The 27408-nt window shown below is 29.9% G+C and overlaps 1 protein-coding gene across 1 annotated transcript; it reads left to right on the forward strand.

Moving 5' to 3' along the window:
* The first annotated feature begins 785 nt into the window (after positions 1-785).
* LOC142317998 (serine protease ea-like) lies at positions 786-27408 on the forward strand. The gene is made up of 8 exons (XM_075354532.1): positions 786-849; positions 5849-6103; positions 9250-9358; positions 14602-14783; positions 17386-17481; positions 20458-20529; positions 20560-20654; positions 26886-27408. The coding sequence occupies exons 1-8, from the start codon at positions 786-788 to the stop codon at positions 26997-26999; spliced, it is 987 nt and encodes a 328-aa protein (XP_075210647.1). The 3' UTR covers positions 27000-27408.

Below are 27408 nucleotides of genomic sequence, written 5' to 3' on the forward strand. Positions count from 1 at the left end.
GATTATTATTATTATTATTTATTTTTATTGCCAGGTCTAAAAATTAATAGATTCCATTGTACATTTAATATTATGGTGGAATTTGTTCATTTCTTCCAAAATATTTTCTTCATTATTATTTAAATCTTTTTTAATTACTAATCGTGTCACACATGTACCTAATATATTATAAACATCTGCATTTTTTCATGATATCTAGTATATTCTCTTCTTTCATATTCTCACTGTATTCTGTATTGTGTAGGAATATTTCACTTAGTGTCGCTGATAGTGGGTTACTCATGCCTAATCCCTCCTTCATTTTATATATTCTATTATTAAATTGGTTTTGCTGAAGAATTGTTTCTATTCTATTATTTCATACAGATAAATTATTTCATCTATTTTTTTTTATGCAACATGACAATGATTATCTATGATTGACTGAATTAAATCAATTACTTCACTATAAATTAATGTTCATTGTAACAGGATCAGTTTTGAAGATCTCCAATCACTTTAGGAGATAATGAAAAATTAGTTAATTTACCAAATGAAAATTGTAGAGAATTGATTTTTATCTGTAAATATACTCAATAAATTTATAAAGAAATCACATTGACGGTAGATTTAATCTAAAGTAATTACTAATACTTATTATTTACAATATTTTTCCCAAACCTTTTCTTTTATTCCACACTATTTTGTAATAAGAAGAGTAAAATTAAAAATTGAATTATTTATGAGTACCAGTTAATGAACATCAGATGTATTATTCTTTTCTTTTAATTTTAGGATCATATGTAATGAGTGAAGATATTATTGAAGATCAATCATATCCTTTTATGTATCCTGGAGCAGATGAAAAAGGTGAAATAGTTGAATTTTAATGCACTGGCAATGCTAACTGTATTAGATTGTCCAGTTGTCATATTATGGTCCAGTTACTCGATAAATCATGTCTACAAACACATAAGTAAGTTAATATATTCATATTCTTATTAATCATCATCATCATCATACTTGCTTCTGAGTTTTTTTTTAAATCTTTGTTTATATTGTTTTATTTAGTTAAAGTGGTACTGACTGCTATGATCATTTGCTACTAAAAAATTACAATAGAATTGACTGAACTCCCAACAGTACTAACTTTACACAAGAACCAGATGATTGAATATGGCTTTGGATATTGGCATTTTATGTTACATCATTTGCTTTTTACTAATTATTATTTCTTGATTAAAAAATTCATATAATTAGGCCATTTTATACACTGTATTTGCTTGGCATTCATCTTCTTTATCTATGGTTTTTCTTTTTTCAGATGTCTAAACTAAATAAAAAAAATATATATATAAAAAGTTATTTTCTGAACTGTACATTTTAATTTCACATTTTCCATTTAATTGCCAGTTAGTATATTTCATACTGCAATGTTGTTGTTCCTTATGGCTTGGTTGAACTCCAGATCATCACCTTAGGCCATCTGCCACTTCATTTCAAGTGATTCCAAATGAGAAGAGACTCTTCATAATGTAATATGTTGTCATTTTATGAAGTCCCTTCAGAGCTTTGTTTATGGATGCTGTACATGTTTATATAACTTGGATTAGTGCTTTAAACGATGTTAATTTAACTATTTTTTGGATATAGTTGAGAACAATCAGAATAATGCTTGAAACAGTTTCAATTCAAACAGTTGAAACTTTAAAAGGATTTGAACAAGCCAAACAACAAAATGTATTCTTCCTTATATTACCTTTATGTGGTTTATAAATGGGTTGTAGGTTAATATATAGAAATCATTTCCACATGAAAGCAGACAATACCTTCAGCTCTTATTAGATCAGATGTGATTTCAATTCAAACAATAACAGCAGTATTGAATACCCAAATGTTTGTTAGCTATGAGACCAGTACTTCATGGAGCTGATTTACTGATTCCGGTTGCTCCAACTTCTTGGAAAGAAATTTCTGATTCCGTAGAGGTTCCACTGATGAATCCTCAACCTCAATGGATATTAATTACACTCTAGAAGAATCAAATACTGAACCTCACCTCGTCACACAAGCAAAACTGAGAAACCTAATTTGTGACGTATTTGTTGAAACAACAGGCAGAACAACAGGTTCACATCTTAAAGAATGGAATTTATTAAACAAGGATACTAAAATTTCAATATATAGAAATCAAAATGAAAATTTATTGAAATACTTCAAAAGAGATGGTTTAATTTGTTCCTGCCATGATATTAGACGGCTAATGTCTGAACTGGACATTAAATATGTTATTCATGATTGGCATTTGTTTATAGACTCATCAAAAAGAAGCTTTAAAGGCAATGTTGTTGCATAACTCAAATAATTTTTCTTCTATGTTGGTAGCACATGCTGTAGAAACGAAAGAAACATATGAAAGTATGTCAAACATTTTAAAAGCTATTAAGTATGATGAACACTCATGGTGAATAATTGCTGACCTGAAAGCGATACAACTTCTCGATCTGACCCCCATAGAGGAAGACACCCTCTGCCATCCCCTCCGTTCCAAGCCCTTATGGGTTTACCAGAGGTCATCTTTGAAACTTCAGCTTTTGACATATTCCAGTCTGCCTCAGTCAGTATGCCACCGATGCAAATGCCACAAATGAAATTCCCATCGGTGTACTACTATTTAATGAACTCAAAACAAATCATACCTCACTGAGTCTTAGTAAGACTGAAAGGACCTAACTAATTAAAGGAATTGAACTACCCATGCATAGTAGGTAAAAGTGAGTTCAACACACAACGTAAAACATAAAAATATTACATGGAACAGTAACAACACAGTTACAATGGAACAAAAAAAAAGGACAGAAACAACAACAAAAACATAATTTATAAAACAAAACATCAACAAAAACAGAATGCAAGAGAAATCCAAGCAGAGTTCTAGATCCCCTCTGCAACCCTTTCCTTTAATATTGCCCATTCGGCCTGGTTTCTCTGGTTTACACAGAGATCCAATGCCAGAAATACCTCTACGAGCTTCCTTCAACCAGCAGGAGCCCATTGTGAGCATAAGCCACGATGCAACACCCACTGGACAACCTCAGCCACAGGAGAGAATCAAACTCTACCACCCACAATAATGAACCCAGCATGCTGCCCTGGGAACATCCCTTAAGACAGCACCTTGCCAACCTTATGGCTGCCCTTGTGGAGCAGCACATCCTGATGACTGAAGTAACTTTGCATAACTTGCAATTCTCTTATAGTACTTTCTTTTTTTTGGAATTGGTAAATAGCAGAAGACTATATAGATTGTTAAATGCTCCAGAAATGTCCAGGAAAATCCTCAGGACATATTTCGCCTCACTGGTTGTTACCACACTCATCACATGGAATATGGCATCCTCAGTACCCTTTCCAGAATGAAACCCATACTGATTCTCCATCAACACCTTTTCAAGATTAACCTCTCATTTATATGTAGATACAGAACCTATTCAAAGACCTTACCGATAACCGGAAGTAATGTCAGAGGCCTATATGACGAACGAACAACCAGATCCTTAAAAACCTTGTAAATCACCTTTAAACAACAATTTCACAATCCCCTTCTTCCAACAAACAGGGAAGTATCCTCCATACAATTTATTAAATTCATGAATGAAATCTCTCACACTCACCCCAACTAAGAATAACAAAAAGCTCCGCCATTATTCCATCAAAGCGTGGGGTCTTACTCTTACCTAAATTACAGATAGCTTGATGCACCTCAGCCTTGGTAATCTCCAAGATACTACACCCCTGCGGAACTGAGCGACCTCTTGCCACACCCACAGATGGTATGCCATCTCTCCAGCTTCACTATCATCAGGCAGTAAATCATCTAGTAATTTGTGTAAAATTTCAGAAGTATCTGTATCTGAAATTATACCAAACCTGGTCGAGAGAGCAGACAGATCACCATACTGCCTTTACAAAATATATGTGTTTCTTGTGTTTGTGGGATAGTTGGGCTACAGATAAATTCTTTGCAGTTAAAGACTGGCCAAAAAGAAATCATTTTACCCCAGGAAAGGAAAATGTTATCAGTATTCCCCTTGTCGAATCAGATTGTATTATTTTACCACCTCTACACATAAAACTAGGCCTGATATAGAATTTTGTAAAAGCATTAAATAAACATGGAAAAGCTTTAAATACTTAGTTGAAGTTTTATCACAATTAAGTGAAGCTAAATTAAAAGACGGAATATTCAATGGGCCATAAATAAGAAAATTAAATTGTGAAAAAATATTTGACAGCAAACTAAATCCTAATGAACTAGTAGCATGGAAGTCATTCAAAGACGTTACTGGTTTTCTTGAAAATAAAAAATCTTAAAAGCATTATCAGCTTATAAATGAACTCTTAGCAGTGAACTGCAATAATTTGGGCTGCAAAATGTCATTGAAAATTCATTTTTACATTCTCATTTGGAGTTTTTCCCTTTAAACTTGGGTGACATATGTGACAAACAAGGAGAAAGGTTCCACCAAGTTATATTGCAGATGGAACAATGTTATCAAGGCAGATGGGATGAATCTATGATGTGTGATGATTACTGCTGCTGGATTATAAAAATTAAAGACTTTACTGAACACAAAAGGAAAATAAGAAAAAATAAATTAAGATAAATGTAAATATTTGAAAAATAAAGGTAGGAATTTTAATTGTAATTATTTATTTTTTTTTGGTATTCTATTATTTAAGAAGTATTATAGGTCATAATTAAAAATTTAAGGGTGATGAAGAAAAACTGATTTCATTTTAAAATTCAGCATAAAAAATACATTCTAATTCAGCTACTTTTATCTCAGTTACAAATTATTATTTTCTTGTTGATCTGTGTATTTTTGTTTTATTTTTTTAAATTAATTGTTCAAATTAAAATATGTCAAACACTTAAGAAAACATACTTTGGCATAAAAAAATAAAACCAATCACTAAATGAAAAGTAATCCTTCAATATTTAATTTTTGATTCTTTGAAATTAATACAAAGCTGGTTCTATTCTATTTATTTAAAATAATATAGTAAAGTGTATGTGTATATATATACACACACAAAGTGATTCATGAATAATGTAACAAACTCTCAGGACATCTTTTACAAGTAAAAATAAAGAATAGGTTCAGGAATGCTTCATTCCTTCTCGTTTTCATCTGTCAAAGACTGTCTTTTCGGTTGTCTTTATGTTAGCAAATATTATTGTTTTTCTTTTTTGGGTGTAAGAATCCAAATACAGACTATAAGTTTGTGCGTAATTGTTAGGGCCATAAAATATCATGGTTATCAATCAATACTTTTTTAAATTATTTTGCTATTTATATTTTGTAGTTGAAACAAAATATAACAAACTGGTTTAGAAAAAAAACAAGCAAGGTACTCGGTCATTTAAGAAAATTTACTTGAGTAACATCATTTTGTAACTGAAACAACCCAGTTGCGAGTGAATTTTTGTAATATTTTTCAAGTTTTGCACAACTTAATTTATTAAATATTTTTTGTGCATTTGAAGCAAAGAACTGCGTTTTAGAGAAATTTGATAGTAGCAATTATTATTCAGTTTCTTAGTATATCAATTTTTTGGATTCAGAGCAAACAACTGTTTTTTGAGGGATACTTTCACACTGTAAGTGTTTATTGGGAGTTTGTATTTTCATCATTTTTTTTATATCATTCTGTTTTTTTTTGTATACAGGACAAACAATTGTTTTTTGGACCTGTTTTCAACTAAAAACCTTTTTTTAAAGGGGGTGGTTTTTTTGGGCGGATGATAAGGATATTCATTAACACTTTTACAATGAAATTGGGTTTTTTTATGGTTGTAATACAGAATTGTCTACATTTGATTTCAGATTGCGGGAATTAACATGTGGCTACACTGATGGTGAACCAATAGTTTGCTGTCCTAATCAAAATGTTCTGCCTTCAAGACCACAAGCAAAACCAACCACCACAACAACAAAACCATCTTTTATATCTAACTCTAATGAACAAAATTGTGGTTTGCCACATTTATATAACTGGCAAGCAAACAATTATAAAGGAATTGGTTCACAGCCATGGGTCGTTCGTGTTGGATTCAAGAGTTAGTATCAACACTCTCGCACTTACAGTGCATGTTTTTTTAAGAATTATGAAAAGAAGCAATATGTTTGAAAATTAATTTAACTTTATCACAATTTAACATGCTCTTAAATCTTGTGCTTTAAATCTTTTAGAGCTATTTTACTGCTCCTTCTTCGGCAATATTGGTCAGCTAGCATTACTGTTTAAATAAAGACTGTTTGTTCCAGATTGAACAGAAATGATTCTTAGTATTAAATGACAGTTTAAATATGAAATATTGTTTTACAAAAATAACAGTTTTTTTATTTTTATCTCAATTTTTCTGTCATTAGATGGGTAGAATTAATCTTCCAAAAAATTATTTCCTTGAAGAAATGTGGTATACTAACATCTAACATAGATTTATACCAAAATATAGTCTTGTATAAGACAGAATAATTTTTTTCTATGACAATAGCGCACGCAATTAGTACAAGCATAGGAAAATCAGTTCTTAAAAATTAATCATTATCATCACATTTGGCATTAAAAAAATTTTCACATACCTTTGTGCAAGGTGAAAAGTACCTTAAAAAATATAACATTAATGTTAGACATAGCTTTGTTTAGAAAATTGACGTCTGTTTTTGTAAATGCTAATCATAAAATTAAACCTGATTATAGAGAACAGGAATTTATAAACTAATTTGTAATAGGAAGAACTATAATTTAGAATACATATGGCAAACTACAGAAAAAATTTAAATCAGAATAAAGGGTCATTTAATTTATAATTACAGAAGGCAGAAGAAATTGGCTGTTATCTAACATTGCTTGGAAGATTGGTCATAAAATAGATTTACTAAAAACTTAAGTTTTAAATTTCCATAATAAACAGGAATTACATACTAATTAAGAGGTATGCTAAATGGTTATTGAAATAAATGGTAAATAAGATAACACTCAAAAACTGTTAACAAAAATTTTATGTAAACCTTCCATTACATTGATATTTTAATTGTTAAACAATCATCATCAGTAGGTACTAAGGAAGTATATGTAAGTACAGACTGTGCAACCAATCTTGCTGCTTGGTGCCATGGCAGCAAGATCCACAATTTTAATTATTTTACCATCCTTATAGCATAACATTTGCGTTATTACCTAACAGCGAATGGGCCTTTGTAAGATGTATTGTGCTGTAATTTAATTTTTTTAAATTCTAATCACCTCAATGTATAGCTAATATTTAGAACATTATTACATTTTTAGAATTAATTTGATTTAATTATTTATATATATGTAATTATTATCAATCATTAGCAAAAAGTACAGCTATATTGTTTCTTGATATGATTCTAAGAAAAGTGTCCTACTTCCTGAATTATAATACTTGGTTTCTCTCTGCTTATTTTTACAATAAAAAAAATCACAGATTATAAATTGTTTATATACATCAGAAAATTATAATGTTTGTTAATTTATCATTTAGTGTTCATCTGCTGACATAATTATAATACTTGTTAAGAATAGGCCTAATCATTTTTATAACATTTAAAAATTTACAATAACATTCCTTTTTATGACAAAACACTTAATATTTATAAAGTGTAAACAGCAGAATTTGAAAATATTTAAAAGTAATCCATAATATAATATTTAGGTATCCATAATACCATCCAGTAACACAAAATAATAATTTATATTTACAGGAAAGCAATTTGCTTCTGCACGTGAAAATTAAACTGAATATTTTCAGTTTGGATAACAGGCACTGTACTAGCCATTGTAGTCCAATCTTCAAGTTCATTGCAGCAGCTATAAATAAATTATAAAAGAAGAAATAATAAAAAAATATTAATTGACTAATAAATAAAAATTATGAAACACTATACAATAATGTAAAAGTAAGGAAATACAAGTAAAAAATATAAACAATGCTATTTTAGGCAATCCAAAAAGAAAGTGTAAATTTAACTTTTAAGCATAAAACATTTAAGCTAGTGATACCAACAATTCAGATTTCCCACTGAGACCTAATTTATGCCTCTTATATAGGCTGAATAAATAATACTCTATTGCAAGAAACATAAAGACAGTATGAACCTTAAACCAATCAAATAATATCACTGTTTATTAACAGAATTTAAGGAAAGGTGATAACCACTTAATGTTCTTATTACTAAAAACATTCACAAATTGATTTTTAATAATGTTGAGTTAAAAACCTATTTATTCTGGTACCTTATTGTCACTAGACAACAAAATTTTTACATGGTGATGTAGAAACTGATGGTGATTAATAAAGTAAATTTCTAGATATCTAATTCTTATAAGTATTAATAATCAAAATTTATTTACCTTTTTAATATTATAAAGTTTATTCTAAGTTTTTGTGAAAGTTTTACTATCATAAGGATTTAAACATTCATTTGTTTAAAATATGAGACATTTCTATGTATTTAAGCTTCTTCCTGCTGGTCTTTTATGAGGTAAAGCTTTATTTTATTATATTTTTTATATAAGGGCGGAGAGGAAGAAAGCATAAACTCTCCACAAATCCAGTTGGAGAGTTTAAATTGCATGAATTAGATTTAAACTTATGAATTAGATTTAAAGGAAATTTTCTTTGAACTTGAATTAATCGCAGGTGAAGTAGCAATAATTTCAGATTTCAGTTTTTTGTTGTAATTTGTTTTACATTTATATTTATTTTTGGTAGTGCTAACTATAATAATGTGTCATCAATTAATAGATAGTAATTTTCCATAAATGGTTCATGAGCATATTTTTTTGTTGCTTAAATTCATAAACAGGTAATTCTCAGAAAGACATAACAGATAAAACATAAAATGAGATGTTCAAGTAAAGTTGCGAACAGACAACTTTACTTCATAGATACATATAACGATAAATGTCTATGAAAACATGCTTTATGAACGGAGACCCTTAAATAACGTATTTATTTATTGATGGCCATACTATTTTGATTAATTTATGATTAATATTTTATAGTAGTAAGTGAAGCAGTTGTTAATAACATTATAAAAAAAGGAATTTAACAGGAAAAGATGTCTGTAACAATTTACTTAGTACTTAATCTTACTAACTCAATATTCACTGTTTAGTAAATATTACCATATGTATAAATAAAAATCAGTTTAATTCTAATATTACTTTTTGTAGACAAACTTACTGGTTTACTGGAGCATCCATGTTGTGGTTCTATTATTGGCCCAAGAGTTGTATTAACAGCTGCACATTGTGCTTTAAGGAAGCCTGAAACTTTACGCATGTAAGTAGTAGAATAATAAAACATTATATAACTCAAATATTCACGCTATGTGCCAAAACAATTTGAATTTATAAAGGGAGTTTTTGTTGTGTACTGCAAGTGGTATCTGTAATGTTTTGCTACAAATTTTGAGTACAACTGTATTTACAACAGTATGAACATTGTTTTATAGATATCCTGAGTGATATTTATATGTTCTTTGATCACAAATCTTACGCTTTAAAAGATCTCAGTATTTTAATTAAATAACATAAATTTTTAAACTTACTTAATAATACTAATAAATCTAAATTTTCTGCATACTTTAAGCATTTATATAAATACTCAGTTATCTATCAGTTAACATCTTCAAAATGGTTATTTTATCTGAACAAATTTTGTTATATTTAGATATTTAATATTACTTAAACAAATTACAAATTATTTTTAAATATTAATTAACTTATTAATTCCAGAAACTACAGACTGATGCCCAAGTACAGATTCTTGATGTTAAATGAATTTTGTAGCATATGAAAAATACCAAGCTTGAGCAGAATTCAAACCAAGAATATGGAGGAGTATTTCAATTTTTTTATTCTTTAATATTGTACATTTTAATGCTGTTGTGAACTAGGTTTTTCTACTGTTTCTCTTGATCTTCTGAGGCAAATGATAGAGCAATTTCTTCTTAACTGTGGAGTAGTTCATCTTCCATTCCTTACATGATCTGTATAATGCAGTACCCCCCACAGGACGTGCCCCACAGGTTGAGAAACTAAATAGGGGGGGGGGGACACGAGCATATCAAAATGAAAATATTAAAAAAATGTATTAATTTATTGAAAGGAAAGCAAAACAAAATACATTCTGACATAATAAATAATAAAATACACATTTACACTGACATAATACACTTATAAGTAAGATTCTATCAGTACTGTATAATATATTTAACAATTAACTTATCAATACTAAATTAAAAAGAAGTTTAATAATTATTAGTGACCTCCTTAGATCTGTCTTGCAGAGCAACGTTTTTTGAAGGAAGGTTTAATATAAGAAATAAGATACTCTGAGTTCTTTTAGCTGAGATCTATATTTTTTCTTCAAAGCAGTCACCGCAGAAAATCCGGTTTTGCAAAGTAAGATGTTGAAAATGCTAATAGTATATGAATTACTCTTGTTTTTAGTGTAGAAACTCGCATCTACCCTGGCCCAAAATTCAAAGAGTGATTTATTACTAAATTGTCTTTTGATCTCGCTACTTGTTGTGAAGTCTATGAAAATCTCTTCTTCGGCAGTTGAGAGCCCTTTGGAAGTACTTTGAAATGGATTCCTAACCCAATCGTAACTTTCTACCAAGTTGTCATCAGAACTTAAGAAAATACTAATTTTAAAATACTAACATAAGAAAAATACTTTTTAAAGTTCTTTGCCAGCATGGCTAAAGGATTTTCAATGGTTACAAAAACAATTTTTGCTGTTGTTCTTCAGCCTTGTAAGTTAAGTTTTAACACATTTATCCACATTTTCAAACATTTCTAGGTTTTTTGCTTTAAATTTCTGCTTCACAATTCTGATTTTCTACAAAAAGCATTAACTTTATCACTCGTATCCAACATATGTGTAGTTGGTCATTAGAGTTGAAGATTCAAGGTATTTAATTTCTCAAATATGTCGACCAAGCAGCTCAATTCCATCACAAATAAATCATCTCAAAACTTCTCGCCTTCCGGTTGGTTTTCCTCTTCTAGAAAAATGGCAATTTCATCTCTTAATTCGTAAACATGTTGCAAAAATTTCCCAAGTATAACCATCTTGCCTTGCAATAAAATAGTGCTAAATAGTGCACCCATGTCTTTACAAAGCGCAGAAAAGATTCTTGAGTTTAGGGGTCTGATTTTTATATGATCTGCTACAGTTACATCTGTCATTAGCACAGTATTCAGACCAGGACTCATTCTTTAGAAGCCAGAGCTTATCTGTGGATCATGCAATGTGTCCAGACACACTGTGGAGATACTGTTTCCTAAGTGCTTGTATACTTTGGAATCTTCCAGACATTGAACGAGCGCCATTGGTGCATATTCCGATGCAATTTTTCTATTCTATGTTTGCCTCGTTTATAAAATCATTTAAGATAGCAAGTAATGCAAGTGATGTTGCTTTGAGTTCTACTGGTGTGGAGAAAAGTAGTTCTTCTACTGCTGACATACCATCACAAAATCAAACATAGGCAATGAAATGATTATCTTTATTGCTATCTGTTACCTCATCAAGCTGAATCGAAAACAATTTGTCATGCAAATTCCTGAAAAGCTGATGCTGTACATCTTCTGCTATATCACCAATTTGACAGGCAACAGTATCATTTGATAGAGATATGGACCACAATTGTTTGGCAAAATTACCTCCAAATATACTTTCTACAATCTCAACAACAACTGGCGAAATGAGCTCTTCACCAGTGGTGTGAGGTTTTTTACATCTGGTTATTTTATATGAAACTTTGTGAGAGACAAATAAAGCTTTTTCATTCACAGAGTAAGTTTCTTTTAAAAATTATATTTGCTTTTCTTAGGATTTTAATTTTAATTTGAAGAATTCTTGGGGTTTGTTAATGCACTCACTATGGAGTGTTTCCAAATGTCGTTTATTAGGTTTATTAGGTTAATTAAGTTTATTAGGTTTCATGCTGTCTGCTGCCAAAATTTTTGAGCAAATGAAACACAGGGGCCTTTCTTCTACATTTACTTCAGTACTGGTAAACCCAAAATTTAAGTATTCTTAATTTTATTTTTGAAACCATGCTGTTTGTGCACTAGTTGATACTTCACTATTGTCTAATGCTTGCTTACACCCCCTTAAAAATTTATTCATGATTCTGTATAAATCTACTGTTGTGATTATTTAATACCATGGATTACAGTTAACACGCAAATTACAACATACACATTCACAACAGATTCGATAGCAGTAGAAGGATCGGCTGGAATTGAATGAGGTGGAGCATTTATACAAGTTTGTGTAGACATTCCAGAATGTTTGAGACAAATCATAACTTCTCGTGAAGCTGCGAGAATGTCCGATATTGTGGACGTAATAAAGAGAGCAATAGAGAGATATTGATTCTGGTTTTGTTAATGCAGCGTATTGGTGTTGCCAAATATCAATAAATTTACTTATTCTTAGTAATTTGTAAGGTTTTTAATTAAGATTGTAGTGTAGCTTTTAAGTCAAAATATTCAAAATAGATTATTAATTATATACATTGTTATTGTATGAGAGGAAGGCGCAATGAAAATTATGATTGAAAGTTGGGTTGCAAGTTTGAAAAGTTGAGAAACACTGGTATAATGTATAATTATGACTTGATCTGAATTACACATTTATTTAAATTAATGGTTTCAAATAAAAAATGTATAGTTTTTATTATTATGCTGCTACAAAAAATTAATAAATTAATGAATAAACAAAATGAAGATGAGAATAATTTTTGGATTATATTTCTGCAATATTGTCAAAGTTTTAAAAAAACTATTTTCAGTAATTTTTGTGTACATTGTAATGGCACATAGAAATTGAAGAAATCAGTTTTAAAAATATTATAGTTTGGTGACAAACCACATCACATAAAAAACAAAACACAAGATTATTCAACATAATAACAAAACAACATACTTTTAAACACAACAATTATATAGAAAGTAAACATATCAGCATTACAGAAAACATTAGGTTCCACATTTGGAAATTAACTAATAGAAACTGAATACATATATAAAAACATTAATTACATGCAAAAATGAAACAAAATGCTATTTAACTACATACTAAATGGGTATACTGACAATTTCAAAACCAAAACCATTATTATCAGAATCGCCAGTAACCTTAATGATGAACGAGCTATTTCATAATTCTGAAGGATCTTGTAGAAACATATTTCTAAATATTTTTGAATGGATCATTTTAAAATTAATTTTTTTTTTATAAAATTTTAAATTATGTTAGTCTTACTGATCTACATGTATAAAAAATAATTTCATTAGTTAATGTTTTAGTCATTAATTTAGCAGTGTTATGACTGCCAAGCCTATTTTGAGCATCTTTTGCAACGGTCATGTCAGTCAAAAATGTCTGATTTTAAATTTCTACAATGGCCATGTTTTTATTTGTTTTATTTGGAAATTAAAATAAAGTTAGAATACGTTTTTATACAAATTAGTATTATTAAATTTTTAAACCTACAAGTACTTGTTTAAGTAATAAAAAGCTACAGATTCTTGGAACAAATATCTTTATTAAAGATTGTTTTAAACACAAAAAAGTATCAAATGCAACTATAAAATGAAAGATTTACATAAACTAACTCTAAAAGTAAAAAGTAATACTATATTTAAAATACTTTTCATGAATGAATTTTAACAAAACATGGACGACACATAGTTGGTTGAGGACATCCATTGCAGTATCTTTTTACTTCTTCACTTACTTCTTCTTCTTTGAACCAAGATGATTAGAACAATATCTATAAGGTATATGTATGACAAAAAGATTCCCAACTACATGCCTTGGCCTGAAACGTTTGGTACATGATTTGTAATGGATGTGCATGGAAACTACTGTGAGACGTATATAACTGACATGAAAGTCAAAGTGTTAAGTTACCATCTTTTTAAAATTGGTTGTTGGTACAACTGATATTCAGTAAAAGTAGCTTATCAATTGAATTTTAATTCGATTCATTTCAGTCATGACTGACAATAACAGCTTTTATATGCCACATAACTATGAATTCTAATAATTAGAAAGTACTCTTTTAAGCGGTTAAGATGATACAGTGCTTATTGATGTATGCCAGTTGATAATCATTTAATTAAATCATGTCAAGAAAAAGTCAGTTATTAAAAAAATATATGTCTATAAATAAATATTTGTCTCTATTACATAAACATATAATGTGGGATTTTTTTGAGAGGATCATCAATAATTTGACTAATTTTGTTTTTTTTCTTACGCTCTATGTCAATTCTTTAACCTTAACTCCTTCACATATTTCAAACATAACTTCAAACATATCATGTTTCAATTGCCTTTCTTTACAGTTTTCATTTCCTCAATATAGGTCTTTATTAAATTAATTAAAATTGGTTGATATAATACATAGTTCACTATATGTATGTTTTTTTTCTTATGCTGGTAACTAGGTGAATTAGATAATCAGTACTAGACATACTGAATAAATTTTTTACTTCAAGTGTTTCAGTAAGAGTTGGTGAATTTGATTTGTCAAATAATCCAGATTGTACACAGATATTCTGCGCTCTTCCTGTACAAGATGTACCACTTGGACATGTTGTGGTGCATCCAGGATATTCTTCTAAAAATTATCGACACAATGTAGCACTACTTGTGTTAAAAAACAGACTTAACTACTCAGGTATGTTTATATATATATATATATAAATTCAAGTTAGTGTACAAAGAAAAAAAATTTAATAAGTTAATATTTGTATAGATCTACCATTTATATTGTTTTAAACAATATCATTAAAGATAACACTTAATTTAAAGAAAGGTTAATTTCAATACCTTCCCCTAATGACGGAGGCTGTAGTACATTGAAAGAGATACATAAATTTGGGGTTTTAGAATATTTATTCTCATCTTTTGCTTTCTTGTGATTGTGTCACTCATAAGGCATCTGATGTACCAAATTTTGTAAAATTGCATATTAAAATAAAAATATTATAAAAATTAACGTATTAAAGTATATTTTATTATTTTGTGAAAGTACTATAATGGTAAAATTAAGATATGAAATGTCTTGTCTCAGTAATCCGTACTAGGTGGTTTATGTTAGTAGAATTTAAAATCGGATATCTTAATTGTCCAATCTTAATGGTAGATGGTCATGGCTGGAAGAGGCCATACAAAGAAAGTTGTGTAAATACACTGATGGAAATATCTGCAAAGTCATTTGAATTGGTGGTATCCTGACAGAGGTCAAACTTATGATTGTGATATGTTGAGGTTTTTAAAAGACAACCTCCAGAGATGTTTTTCTGAGAGTAATGATACTTATTATACAGTCAGTACCTGCAATGAATAGTCAATGAAGGTGTCATTCTAGGGCCAAATATCACTTGCATTTTGGTAGGCTTGGCATGGTGATTTACAACAGTTTATTTGGCTTGGTAAAAAAAAGAACTACTTTGATTTCCTTACATGTCTGGCATTGGACATTTTTTTTTATTTTTAGAACAAGCATGTAATTTAAGGAGTAACTTTTGTCTCATGACAATTTGCTAATAAAAATTGCTTATAACATGTAATGTATAATTTTAATTTATCTTGCATTGAATGCTTCAATTTAAAAAAAAATTAAGAAGGAATTGAATGTTTTAGTAAACAATAAAACATGACCAATATTTAATATATTTTAGAAAATAGCAGGGGACTAAAAAGGGTGTCGGCTGTTTTTTTTCTTTTTCTGTTTAGCATTCGGAACCACCGTAAGATATTACTTTAGAGGGTGAATGAGGATATGTATGAACTGTAGTCTTGTACAGTCTCAGGCCGACCGTATCTGAGCTGTGTGGTTAATTAAAATCCAACCACTAAAGAAAACCCGTATCCTTGATCTAATATTCAAATTTGTATAAAAATAACTGCCTTTAGTAGGATTTAAACCTTAGAACTCTCGACTTCGATATCAGTTGATTTTCGATGATGAGTTTTAACCACTAGACCAACCCAGCGGGTTCAGCACTTTGTCTATTTACTGCGAAATGCGGCAGTCGTGGTGGAGGTCGAATTGTAAAGCGGTACAAGGAATCTTAGTTGCAATGGAGCCGTTTACCGGAGAGCAATACGCTTTTTGCGTGCGGGCATTCTACCAAAACAATAATTCTATCGTGACAGCACGCCGTCAGTCTATCGCGCACATTACCAGTTTGGAGATATTAGTTTAACACCAAGAGCTGATGTTATTAGTAAATGGATCCGAGTGCTTGAACCTATTGGTTCTACAGTAGTTCTTCCAGTGCACAGCCCCAAGGTGATTGTATGTGCTGGTAAGTCTACTAATGCCTCATCGGATCGTTCTTTACCGATGATCAAAATGAACGAGCACTTACCGTTAATACCCAGCAATATTGTGCAATGTTGCAAGATTTTCTTGCACCATCTCTACAACAGTTTCTGGACTTTAATTTAGAAACTTGGTTTCAGCAAGATGGTGCTAGCTAATGCTATTCATCAAATCAGGCAATCGAATCTGTTCAGCAATTATTTCCTAATAAAGTGATTTCAAGAAGAGGCAATATTAACTCGCCACTTAGAACTCCCGACTTATCGCCTTTTGATTATTTTCTGTGAGGTTACCTTAAAAGTAAGGTCTACGAAAATAATCTAGAAAGATACAAATCAATCGAGGCGCAAATTAGACTGATCTCGAGGGAAATGTGTGAACGCGTTATCAATAATCTTTATCTCGATTTAGAGAATGCATACAATGCAACGGACATCATTCTGTTTCGGACTGTTTTCGGCTCACAAATTTCCATTGTCTGTACATTACTTTTTCATAAATAAATGATCACAGAAATTTTAGGTTTTTTATTTATTCACAAATCATAGAGCCATACCCTTATTGGTCGGCCTTTACTTATACTACATGCTGGTTTTAATGATTTTTCTAGCCATAAAACTTTTTCGTATATTTATTTGTAGAAAAACTTCAAAATACTATTTTAAGATGTCAAAATATTTAAGAAAACTCTAACAAAACTGGAATGTTTTCTTAATTTTTTATAGCCTCTACATTTTCCTTACAGACCTTTGGAAATTGAGGGAAGAGAAGCTACTAAAGGCCAAAATCAAATTCAATAAATTAATTCCTGCGGATCATTGAAGTTAAACGTATTAGGTTCATATTGTTTCAACTCAATATTTCTTTTTAATGATTAAACACCACAAAAATTGATGCCACTTAAACAAAATATAATACAAGTTTTAATTCCTATTTAATAAATTTCTAGTTACAGTTCAGCCTATCTGTTTGCATCAATCGCATTCTCCTCTAGAGGGATCAAGAGCAAAACTTGTTGGATGGGGAAAACTGCCAGGCGATACAGGTAAGAATGAATCACATTAAATCAGAAAATACATAAGAGTAAATTAGAAATACATTTCAAATTTGTTTCTCATAACAACTGAATAAAATTAAACTGATAATTAATCAGTTAATTAACTAAGTGAAATGGATCTTTTGGCTTTTATTTTTCATTTGCAAGCTACTTGTTTATTTGTTTTTAGATTTTACACTGATAATAAAATTTTAACACACATTGCAGTTTGGAAATTGATGAAGGAAGAATGTTAGTCTAAGAATTTAGAAAGTCATGTGGAAAATGGTGACCTAAAATCATCCCTCATTTAAATTATCATAAAATCTTTATTACCTATTAGAGAAAAACTATATCTTTAATAAACATTATAGGCAATTAAATCAACTAAAACAATTAAAATCAAATTGTTCCATATAATATACTAGCCAGCCCATTTAACCAGAACCTAGACTCTCAGAGCTCAGGTCTGAAAGTAATTTATATAATATATAAATATTATATAATTATAATTTATAATATATATATTAATATTTATATATATTCTATATGTTAATACTATCTAAATGTTAATAAATTTTAAATTCCTTATCAATATATTACCAACTTAAATAATATTTATAAGAATGTTCCTATCAAATTCTGTCGGCAGATTCATTAGGCTGAATTTACATTTATATATATATATATAAAATCTTTCTAAAATTTCTAATATTTTATAATTACTTTCGTGTTCAATGTTTACTTTTTCAATTATTTCTAAATTATTTTCTAAACTAATTATATTACGTTTGTTAATTATTAAATGGTCTGCTACGTTTGAAAAACTTATGTTTTTAATTTTAAATGTCCTGAAATGTTCATTAAATCTATCTTTAAAAGTACTTTTTTGTTTTTCCATTTAAATCAACTAAAACAATTAAAATCAAATCTTTCCATATAATATACTAGCCAGCCCATTTTACCAGAAAAGATGTACCTGAAGAATTGTATTTATTTTTTACTTTTATTATTATAATATTTTAAATGTTTTATTACATGATTATCAGGTTTATATTTTTTATCATTGTAAGTATTAATTAAGTTTTCTATAATTTTATTTGTGTATGTGTAATGTATATAAATATTTTTGTTGTTTTCATTTTCATTTATGAGTTTTAATGTAATAATGTTTATGTTATTGAACTATTAGGAATTATATTTTTTGTATATATTATCGATCAATGAGGTATCATTATCCATTCTTTATATTGTTTATTTCATAATACAATTCTTGTTTATCATTTATGTATTTTATTGCTCTTTTATCATTTTTTTAAAAATTATTAATTCTTTGAGACCAAGGATGGTTGGAATTCCTGTTTATAATAATTTCACTTGAGGTAGGTTTTTTATATAATTCAGTTATTATTTCATTGTTTTGATTGTCAGAAAGACTAAATCAAGTTAAACACTCCATTTGAATTGCCTCAAACCAGGTCATTTAACCAGACATTGTTCTTCTTCGACAAACAAACAAATTACATAACGAAGGTATTCCTATGAGACCGTTAATCAATTTCAAGACCGCTCATAGTTATTTAATTACTAAAATTATTGATGAAATAATTAGATCAAAAATTAAATTAGAATATAAATAAAATATAAAAAAACGGGTATGAGTTGATTTATAAATTAAATATAAATAATAAAACAAAAATGATAAGCTTTGATATAACTAACATGTACCTAGTATTCCCATTGATTATACAATTTTGTTAATAAAAAACAAATTAATAAATTTAGGTGAAGACCAAAAATTTATAAATAATATTTTAACTATAATTAGAAATATTTGTAAACATAATTATTTTGAATTTAAAGGTATATAGTATACACAAGAAAACATGTTACCTATGGGTTTATCCTTTTCTTTTTTTTTTGGTCTTCAGTCATTTGACTGGTTTGATGCAGCTCTCCAAGATTCTTATCTAGTGCTAGTCATTTAATTTCAGTTTCGGTATACCCTCTACATCCTACATAACCCCGTCATCTCCTCGACCGAAAAATTGTCGAATAAGTAAATCAAAGATCAAAACCATGCCAATTTGCTTTTTTGACAGTAGGGGTATCGTGCATAAAGTTCCTTGCGGACAAACTGTCAACCAAGTGTTTTACAAAGGTGTCCTTGAAAGGTTCAGGAAAAGAGTGATTCACACGAGACCAGACATTGTAGACAAGTAGATGCTTCATCATGACAATGCCCCATGTCACATGGCCATTTGCATCAGGGAATTTTTTACCTCGAAACGCATTCCTACGGTTCCTCAACCCTCCTATTCACCTGATTTGAGTCCTTGTGACTTTTTTCTTTTCCCGAAATTGAAACATGTCTTAAAAGGACATAATTTTGGAACTCTGGAAAACATTCAAAAGACTGTGACCGACCAGTTAAAAGCCCTACCATTTAAGAAGCCTTCCAGCGCTACTACCAGGAGTGGGAACAACGACTCCGTCATTGTATAGCTGCCAAAGGGAACTACTTTGAAGGGGATAATATTGTTGTTTGAAAAAATAAATTTTGGTAAGTAAAAAGTCAGTCTCTTTACTTTTCTCACACATCCCGTATAATGCAACCGATGATGCAAAGAAAATCATGCAGTGCTCCTGCATATATAGGGGAATAAGATAAGTCATCCTACTTTATTTATTCTGTACTTTGGTTGATCTAATAAAATAAATATATGTGTGTGTGTAATTTAATGAAATACACCATGAACAATAAGATGGGTCAGGATGGGCCAAATACAAAACTAATTGTATATAATATTTATAAATCAATCATCCATATCACAGATAACATCCACAAAACAAGGAAGTTAAAAAAAATGTCCACTATACCTATAAAAACATATGTTTTAGAAAAAATATGTTTACATCTTGTACTTGAGGTCTACAGCGTATTCCAGAGTATCTATAAAAATGTAACATATTCTTTGATTCTAGAGACACGGAAACGTCAACAACAATTAGAACTACCAGTTATTAGTTTTGATCATTGTGTAAGGATATATGGAAGTGCTGTTCCTTTAAATGATAATTAAATATGTGTTGGTGGTGAGGAAGGTAAAGATGCTTGTAGTGGGTTTGGAGGAGCACCTTTACTATTACTTCAACAATATTCACATCCTGTGTATACTCAGGTAATTACCAGTTAAGCTCTAAAATATTAAAATTAATTATGAATTAATTTTAAGTTAAATAATAATTAAAGGAACTGTATAACAAAACTGGTTCACATATAACCGTTTCTTTTAAATGATCGTCTATTTGCGCAAAATGTCCCAAGAATGGTTAGGTAATTAGGTGAATTTTAACCAGAAATTTACTTCAGGATAGTTCATGTGCGAGGATAATGGCAACTGGTGGCATAAATGGATGGATACCCTCTTATGATACATGCGGTGGCCCATTAATGTAGGAATAGAAAAATCAGTTAAGGAATATCAGCAATAAATAATGTAAATAATTACAAATACGAGTCATTCAATAATTAAACGGCAAATGGTAACAATGTAAAAACTATTCAATAGAATAAATTGAAACTATTTGCAGTTCATGTTCGCACTACTGACATATTAAATATCAGCTGTTTGTAAAACAATTACCATTATTATAAATCTTCTTATTCTAAAATAGTGAAACATAAACTACGAAAGAACAATTAAACTAAGAATAAGTAAGATAAACTAAGATAAGTTTTCCATTTTTTGAAGATGTAAATGTGGTTGAAATTCACTCATGAATGTTAAAACAGTACGGTGAAAAGTATATTAATTGTGCAAATTTTTGTAGTACGTTGAATAATCTATATCAAGAAGAACAAGTGTCACTGACTTTCATTGTATCACAAGATCAGTGGAATTTTCAACTGACACTACAACATCTCATTAATGATCTTAATTGAAAGACAGACAAATAAATATTTGGGAAATTGTACTGCAAATGTTGGTACTGTCCATCGCATTATAAGCTAAATTACCATAACAAAAGGTTCAAGTTGTAGACAACTCAAAATCACAGACAACCAAATTCACATTCCTACCGAACTTAAGCAACAGTATTTAGTGAAAGGTAATGCTTTTTTAGATTGCATAATAACTTGTGATAAAACTCTGATACATCATTTTGAGCTGGAATCCAAATGTCAAAGTATGGAATGGAAAAATGAGAGTTTGCCTGCCAGAAAAAAATTCAAAATATACATGTCAGATGGTAATGTGAAGGTTACAATCATTGTCTTTTTATTATTTATTTTGTTGATGAGTGCGAATCACCGAATCAGATTTTACTTATCATGAAGCAGTAAACAGAAAGTATGCATTATTGTAAGCTTACCAAACGATGGGGATTAGCCCGGGCGGATGTGGTTTTTTAGTGCTGTGCGGGATTTGAGAATTTTAAGATGGCGAGGATTTTTCTTAATTTTAGACCTATATGTTCGACATTGCGTTTTTAAACATTCTCTTACGGCCGTGCATCTCTCAGCTGACCTTGGAGCAAGTGCTGACATCATGCAAGTTTTGACTGAGGCGTAGCTACCAGTCTCGCCACAACGTTTTACTTAGTCATTTGGCAACACAGCAGGGGCAATGTGTTTATGTTGTTTTCGTGTGTGAAGTAACTTGTCTACAAGTTTTTGATCGTTTTATCGCAATTCGTTTTTTGTCTCCTCGCTTAGCGATGGGCAAAAGAAAATTTGAATTTAATGTTAATCTGCAAAAGGAATACAAATTTTTGAAATTGTGTATTGACAGTAACAATGAACGTGTTTATTGCACACTATGTACTGGAGTATTTTCTGTTGTACATAAAGAAAAGGGTGATATTGAAAACCATGTGAAAACGACTAAACATAGGAGTGCTATTAATGCTACTGCTTCAGATTTTTTTAAATTAAAAAATGGGAATTACAATAACAGTGATCTGGAGTGTGCTGCTAAAGAAGCTACATTTTCATACCATACTTCTAGAAACGAACTCAGTTTCAAAATACAGACCGCACATCTAAACTGGTTAAAAAGTTATGACCTAAAATTTTCATCTGCTAGAACCAAAACTGAGGCGATTATTGTTAACATTATTTCACCATTTATATTTGATAATGTGCTGCGTTCTTTGGAAAACATTAATTATGTAACAGTAATGATGGATAGCTCAAACAGAAGTGAAGTATAACTTGTTCCAGTTGTAGGACACTTCAGTCTGGAGGAGGGAATTCAAGTTAAACTTTTAAATTTCAATGAAGTGTCAGGTGAAACTGCTCAAATTTTGACTCTATCTTTTGCAGTGTGTGAAAAAATAAAAACTTGAAGAAAAGTGGATTTGTTATTCTGCTGGTAACACTAACAGTAATTTTGGTGGTTTGAAGAGAAAGGGGAATGAAAATGTGTTCAGAAAAGTTCAAAATGATTTAGTTTGACCTGTTTTAGGAATTGGTTGTTCAACCCAAATTTTGTACACAATTCGGTACAAACAGCATGTGATTCTCTAACCCTGGACGTAGAAGTTATCATTATAAAAATTTATAAATATTTTCACATATATACAACTTTTGGAAATAGATTACAAAAAATTATCTCTAAGTATTATCATAGCAGCACAAGGTTTCTTAGTTTGTTACCTGCAAGAGAATGAATTTTTTCCATTGTTGACAGCCTAAATTCATACTTATCTTGTGACAAATGCCCAAAATTATTTGGGCATTTCCCTTTCTATATTTTTTTGAAAATCTAGAAAGGGAACTGTTTTTGAAATTCTTATATGGTACTCTGCCGTTATTTAATAATGAAGTTATGAAATTGGAAGCTAATTCTATTACAGCAACAGAAGCATTTCAGACATATTCTAAATTAATTTGTCAACTTCAGGAAAGAAAACCCCACAAATTTATACCACCATTTGCCAAAGAATTGCTATGCACTCTAAAAAAAAATAATGATATTGAGGAACAAAAGTCTTCTCAAGCACAGACAATTTTTATAATTCTAGTATTCAATAGCTTGGGTTGTGGAGAACCAGTTTTGATAAAATTAGTAAGTTTCAGTGGATAAATTTACAAACTGAAATTGCCTGGTCTGATTTAGAAGAGAGTGTACAAGTTGTTAATGAAATTTTAAAAATATTCCATAAATATTGTTGACCTATTTGATGAACGTACATTATTGAACCACGTAATTCAAAACTAAAGGGCAGGTTGTGGTTCAAGTTCAGAAAGTACCAGATACTATTGAAGAGAAATGGAAAGCAATTTTTAAGGTGTTTCAAAAGACTGATATTTCATGTTGCAATATTTCTAAAATGGTTGAATTTGTGGTGTCTTTGCCTGGGACATCTGCTCCAGTTGAGAGAGATTTTTCAATTACAGGGAACATTTGGTCTGCAGAAAGGGGTAGACTTTCAGTATCTACTATTAAACATCTGCTAAATGTTAAAATTAATTCAGAACTTTCTTGTTGTGAATTTTATGATGTAATTAAAATAAACAAACAAACCACTTCTGAAAAAAGGTCATGTCTGGTGAAAAATACAACTGAATAAATCAAGTTTAATATTTCATTAAACTGTTAAGACTTTTAAGTCATTTCAAAAATATGCCCTGGGTTGGACCCAAAATAATATGGTAAGCCTAATTATTGTGCAGTGCAAAATCCATGGTGGCTAAGGGAAGTAGAACATCAACGTCCATGGAGTGTCAGTGTTTGGTGCAGAATCATAGGCTGTGCATTAATCAGACCATATTTTTTCAATGAAAATTTGAACAGAAAGAAATACGCAGATTTTCTAGAAAACCACTTGTCTTAATGCTTGATGAACTACTCTTAGAGAAGAGAACAATGTGGTTTCATATGGTGGCTCTTCTACACATTGTTCAATTATCACCAGAGTAATTTTGGCCTGCGAATATAATGATCGTTAGATTGGTCGAGCTGGTCCAGTTCATGGGCCTGCTTGTTCCCACGACATTACTCTAGTAGACTTTTTTTTGTGGGGTTACGTTAAAGAAAAGGTTAACTTAGACGTACCAACTACCCCTGAAAATATGAAAGAGCGTATAACAAATGTCTGTAGAAATATCAGGTGAAAAGCATCATTTAAATGTTCATGGGTTGTTTTTAAAATATATGGAAAAATCCATAACACCACTTCAAACATTTGTTGCTGTAATTTATGAATAATAAATTTTTGTAATTATTTTAAATCAGTAATTCATTAAATCAAATATTTTCATAGAGTCAATATAAATTAACTGACCAAAGTGTGCAACACATATAGGCTGTGTACCACACTGGTATGTACTATTTGATTAAAAAATGCATTAAAACGTAAATGGATTTTATTTTGGTTAATCCTTTGATTGATTTTCATTTAAAATTTAATTTTCTTTAATTTAAAATTTAACATCAGGCGAATGTAACTTGACAGCTGGCCCACACCTAATGAAACTAAAAGCACCAGTTTATAGGCCTACAGTGTTTTTGAAGATGAGTAACTAAAAACTTTTTTTAGAAAAAAAATCTAAAATGAAGTTTTAATTTTATTGCAAAGAATTCAGTTTTTCCTAAAATTTGTAGTTTTTGAGATATAGATGTGTCTCAGTTTAAATGGACCACCCGGTATATAATTTTTTCTATGGTTATTTGTCATTTTAATTATTGAACAACCTTTATATACGTAAATATAGTTTAATTGTTTTATTAAGAGATTTTTCATTATTTAGTCATGATTGCTGATGAATGCTAAATGGTTAATTATACTGAGTTGGACTTGGTTCAAATTCATTGTTCAAATATTTTTTTTTTTGGATAAAAGAATTACAGCTATCAAAAATATTTCTTAAAAGAGGTGAAAAATACAAACTGTGATTCTGATCAAGAGAACTTGTTAATAGAATCATTCTAATGCTCAATTCATCAAAATACCCTCAATAAATCTTATGGTAAAATCCCATAAATATATAAAATATAAATATATCTCAATAAAATCCTAAATAATATTTTTAAATTAAAATAACTTCTTTCTATTGGTATACCCAGTAGAAAAAATATATTATTGTTAAATAGAAAAAAGAATTATTGTTTCACCCGATGGCACTATTACTGAGATAAAAAAACTATGTTGATGCTTTGTACATATGTTAGATGCCATAATCATAATGATATCAAAGTGACCTCACAAAATCAATCCCAAAAATGGCACAGTAATTCTTAAGAATGTGTTCCATATCGTGCATCTAAGAAAAACAATGATTGAAATTATTTCCATTGTTTCTCAGTGTGCCATATCAGCTCCCGGTGAATCAGACCACAAGTCAAGTTAATGTTAAAGTTGATTAACCATTATGTACTATTTAAATTAATGGCAAAAGTATGTTTAAATTACTGTAATTGCAAACAACAAAATTGTGTGCGGTATGAGTTTGTGCTGAATTTATACTCGTTTACAAAATTATGATATTTACAGTCACTCATAACTAGTTAAAGTATTGGACTAGGGGCAGGGTTCATGCTTCTGTGAACTCTGTTAGCTAGTTCTGAGGGCAACAAGTAGGATAGAAGAAAGAAGATATTCGAAAGAAGCCTGCAGCGAAGGCAAAGACCGACTGATAAATCACTGATGTAAATATCTGTGAAGGCATTTGCATTGTTGGCATCCCAACTGAGGCCTGGCTGATGATGGTGAAATGTAGTAAGAGGGTCATTGAGACAACCTCCATTAAAGCCCATCAGGGGGTGGACCGGAGTCGCCACAAGGTGGGTATTCCCCTATGGAGGTTGGGATGTGCCAAATCACTATGTTAAACTCACTGAAATGCAGTAAACATTTATTTCAGATGATAGGCAATTCATCTTCACTCTGTACATCATATGTTCAAGCTGTATTACTCTCAGAAAGCAACCTTAACTAATGCTGTTTGTAACTGAAATGCTTCACATGTAACATAGGTAAGAAAGTCCGAGATACATAGGGTAAATCAAGAAATTAATTTACCGCTTTTTACTGTGAAATAATAAATTACGTTGTCTTTTACTGCCCATCATCTTATTTTGTTTTAATATAATTTTTATATAATCATATGTATATAGAGTAAATTTCATTAACCATTTGATACTTATTTTATGTAACTTGGTGCTGGTGATATAGAGTAGAATAGATGTATAAACAAACATACCGGTCAAACATATTACACTTCACTTGAAATAGCCAACTAAAAAAGATACAAATTTAAAATAAAGAAGCAGGAGTAAATTAGCAAAGGTAAGGTTTTAAAATTCTTTTCATCTTTTAAAAGATAAATGTTATTCTTATAATGTAAATTTAAAAAAAATGTTTAATATAATTTAAATAATAAAATTATTTTTTTTATTTTTTAGATTGGAATAGTATCTTTTGGTTCAGAAAAATGTGGCTTGCAAGGAGTGCCAAGTGTTTATGTACGTGTAGATCAGTATACTGAATGGATTAAACTGAATTCACCCCAAGAATAAATGTATAAGAATATTTATCATTAAAGTTAAAAAAAAAAATCTGTAACAAAATATAAAATACCTAAATATAGTATGGGAGAACTTCACTAATTGAAAATACAATGGGCAACTTGAATGGTCTTGGGCACAAAATAAATATCTTTCAAGATTAAAGATATCCCTCTACAGAATCCTTTATCACTTACCCAGAGGAATAGTGTAGGTTTCTGGAACCGTCCAGAAATTCCAGTTATTCAGAGGTTGTTTATACCTAACTACTGTTAGGTAAAGCCAAAGTTCCAATATTTTCTAAAATTTAAAATATGGGGCTTGAACCTATATGAATTAGAGAGCTTAAATCAATGTAATTATTGAACCAACAAATTTGCATGTTAAATGACATTACTGCATAAAAATGAAAAAAAGAAAA

Source organism: Lycorma delicatula, chromosome 1, assembly GCF_047948215.1.
Source record: "Lycorma delicatula isolate Av1 chromosome 1, ASM4794821v1, whole genome shotgun sequence".
NCBI classification, from domain to species: Eukaryota; Metazoa; Arthropoda; class Insecta; order Hemiptera; family Fulgoridae; genus Lycorma; species Lycorma delicatula.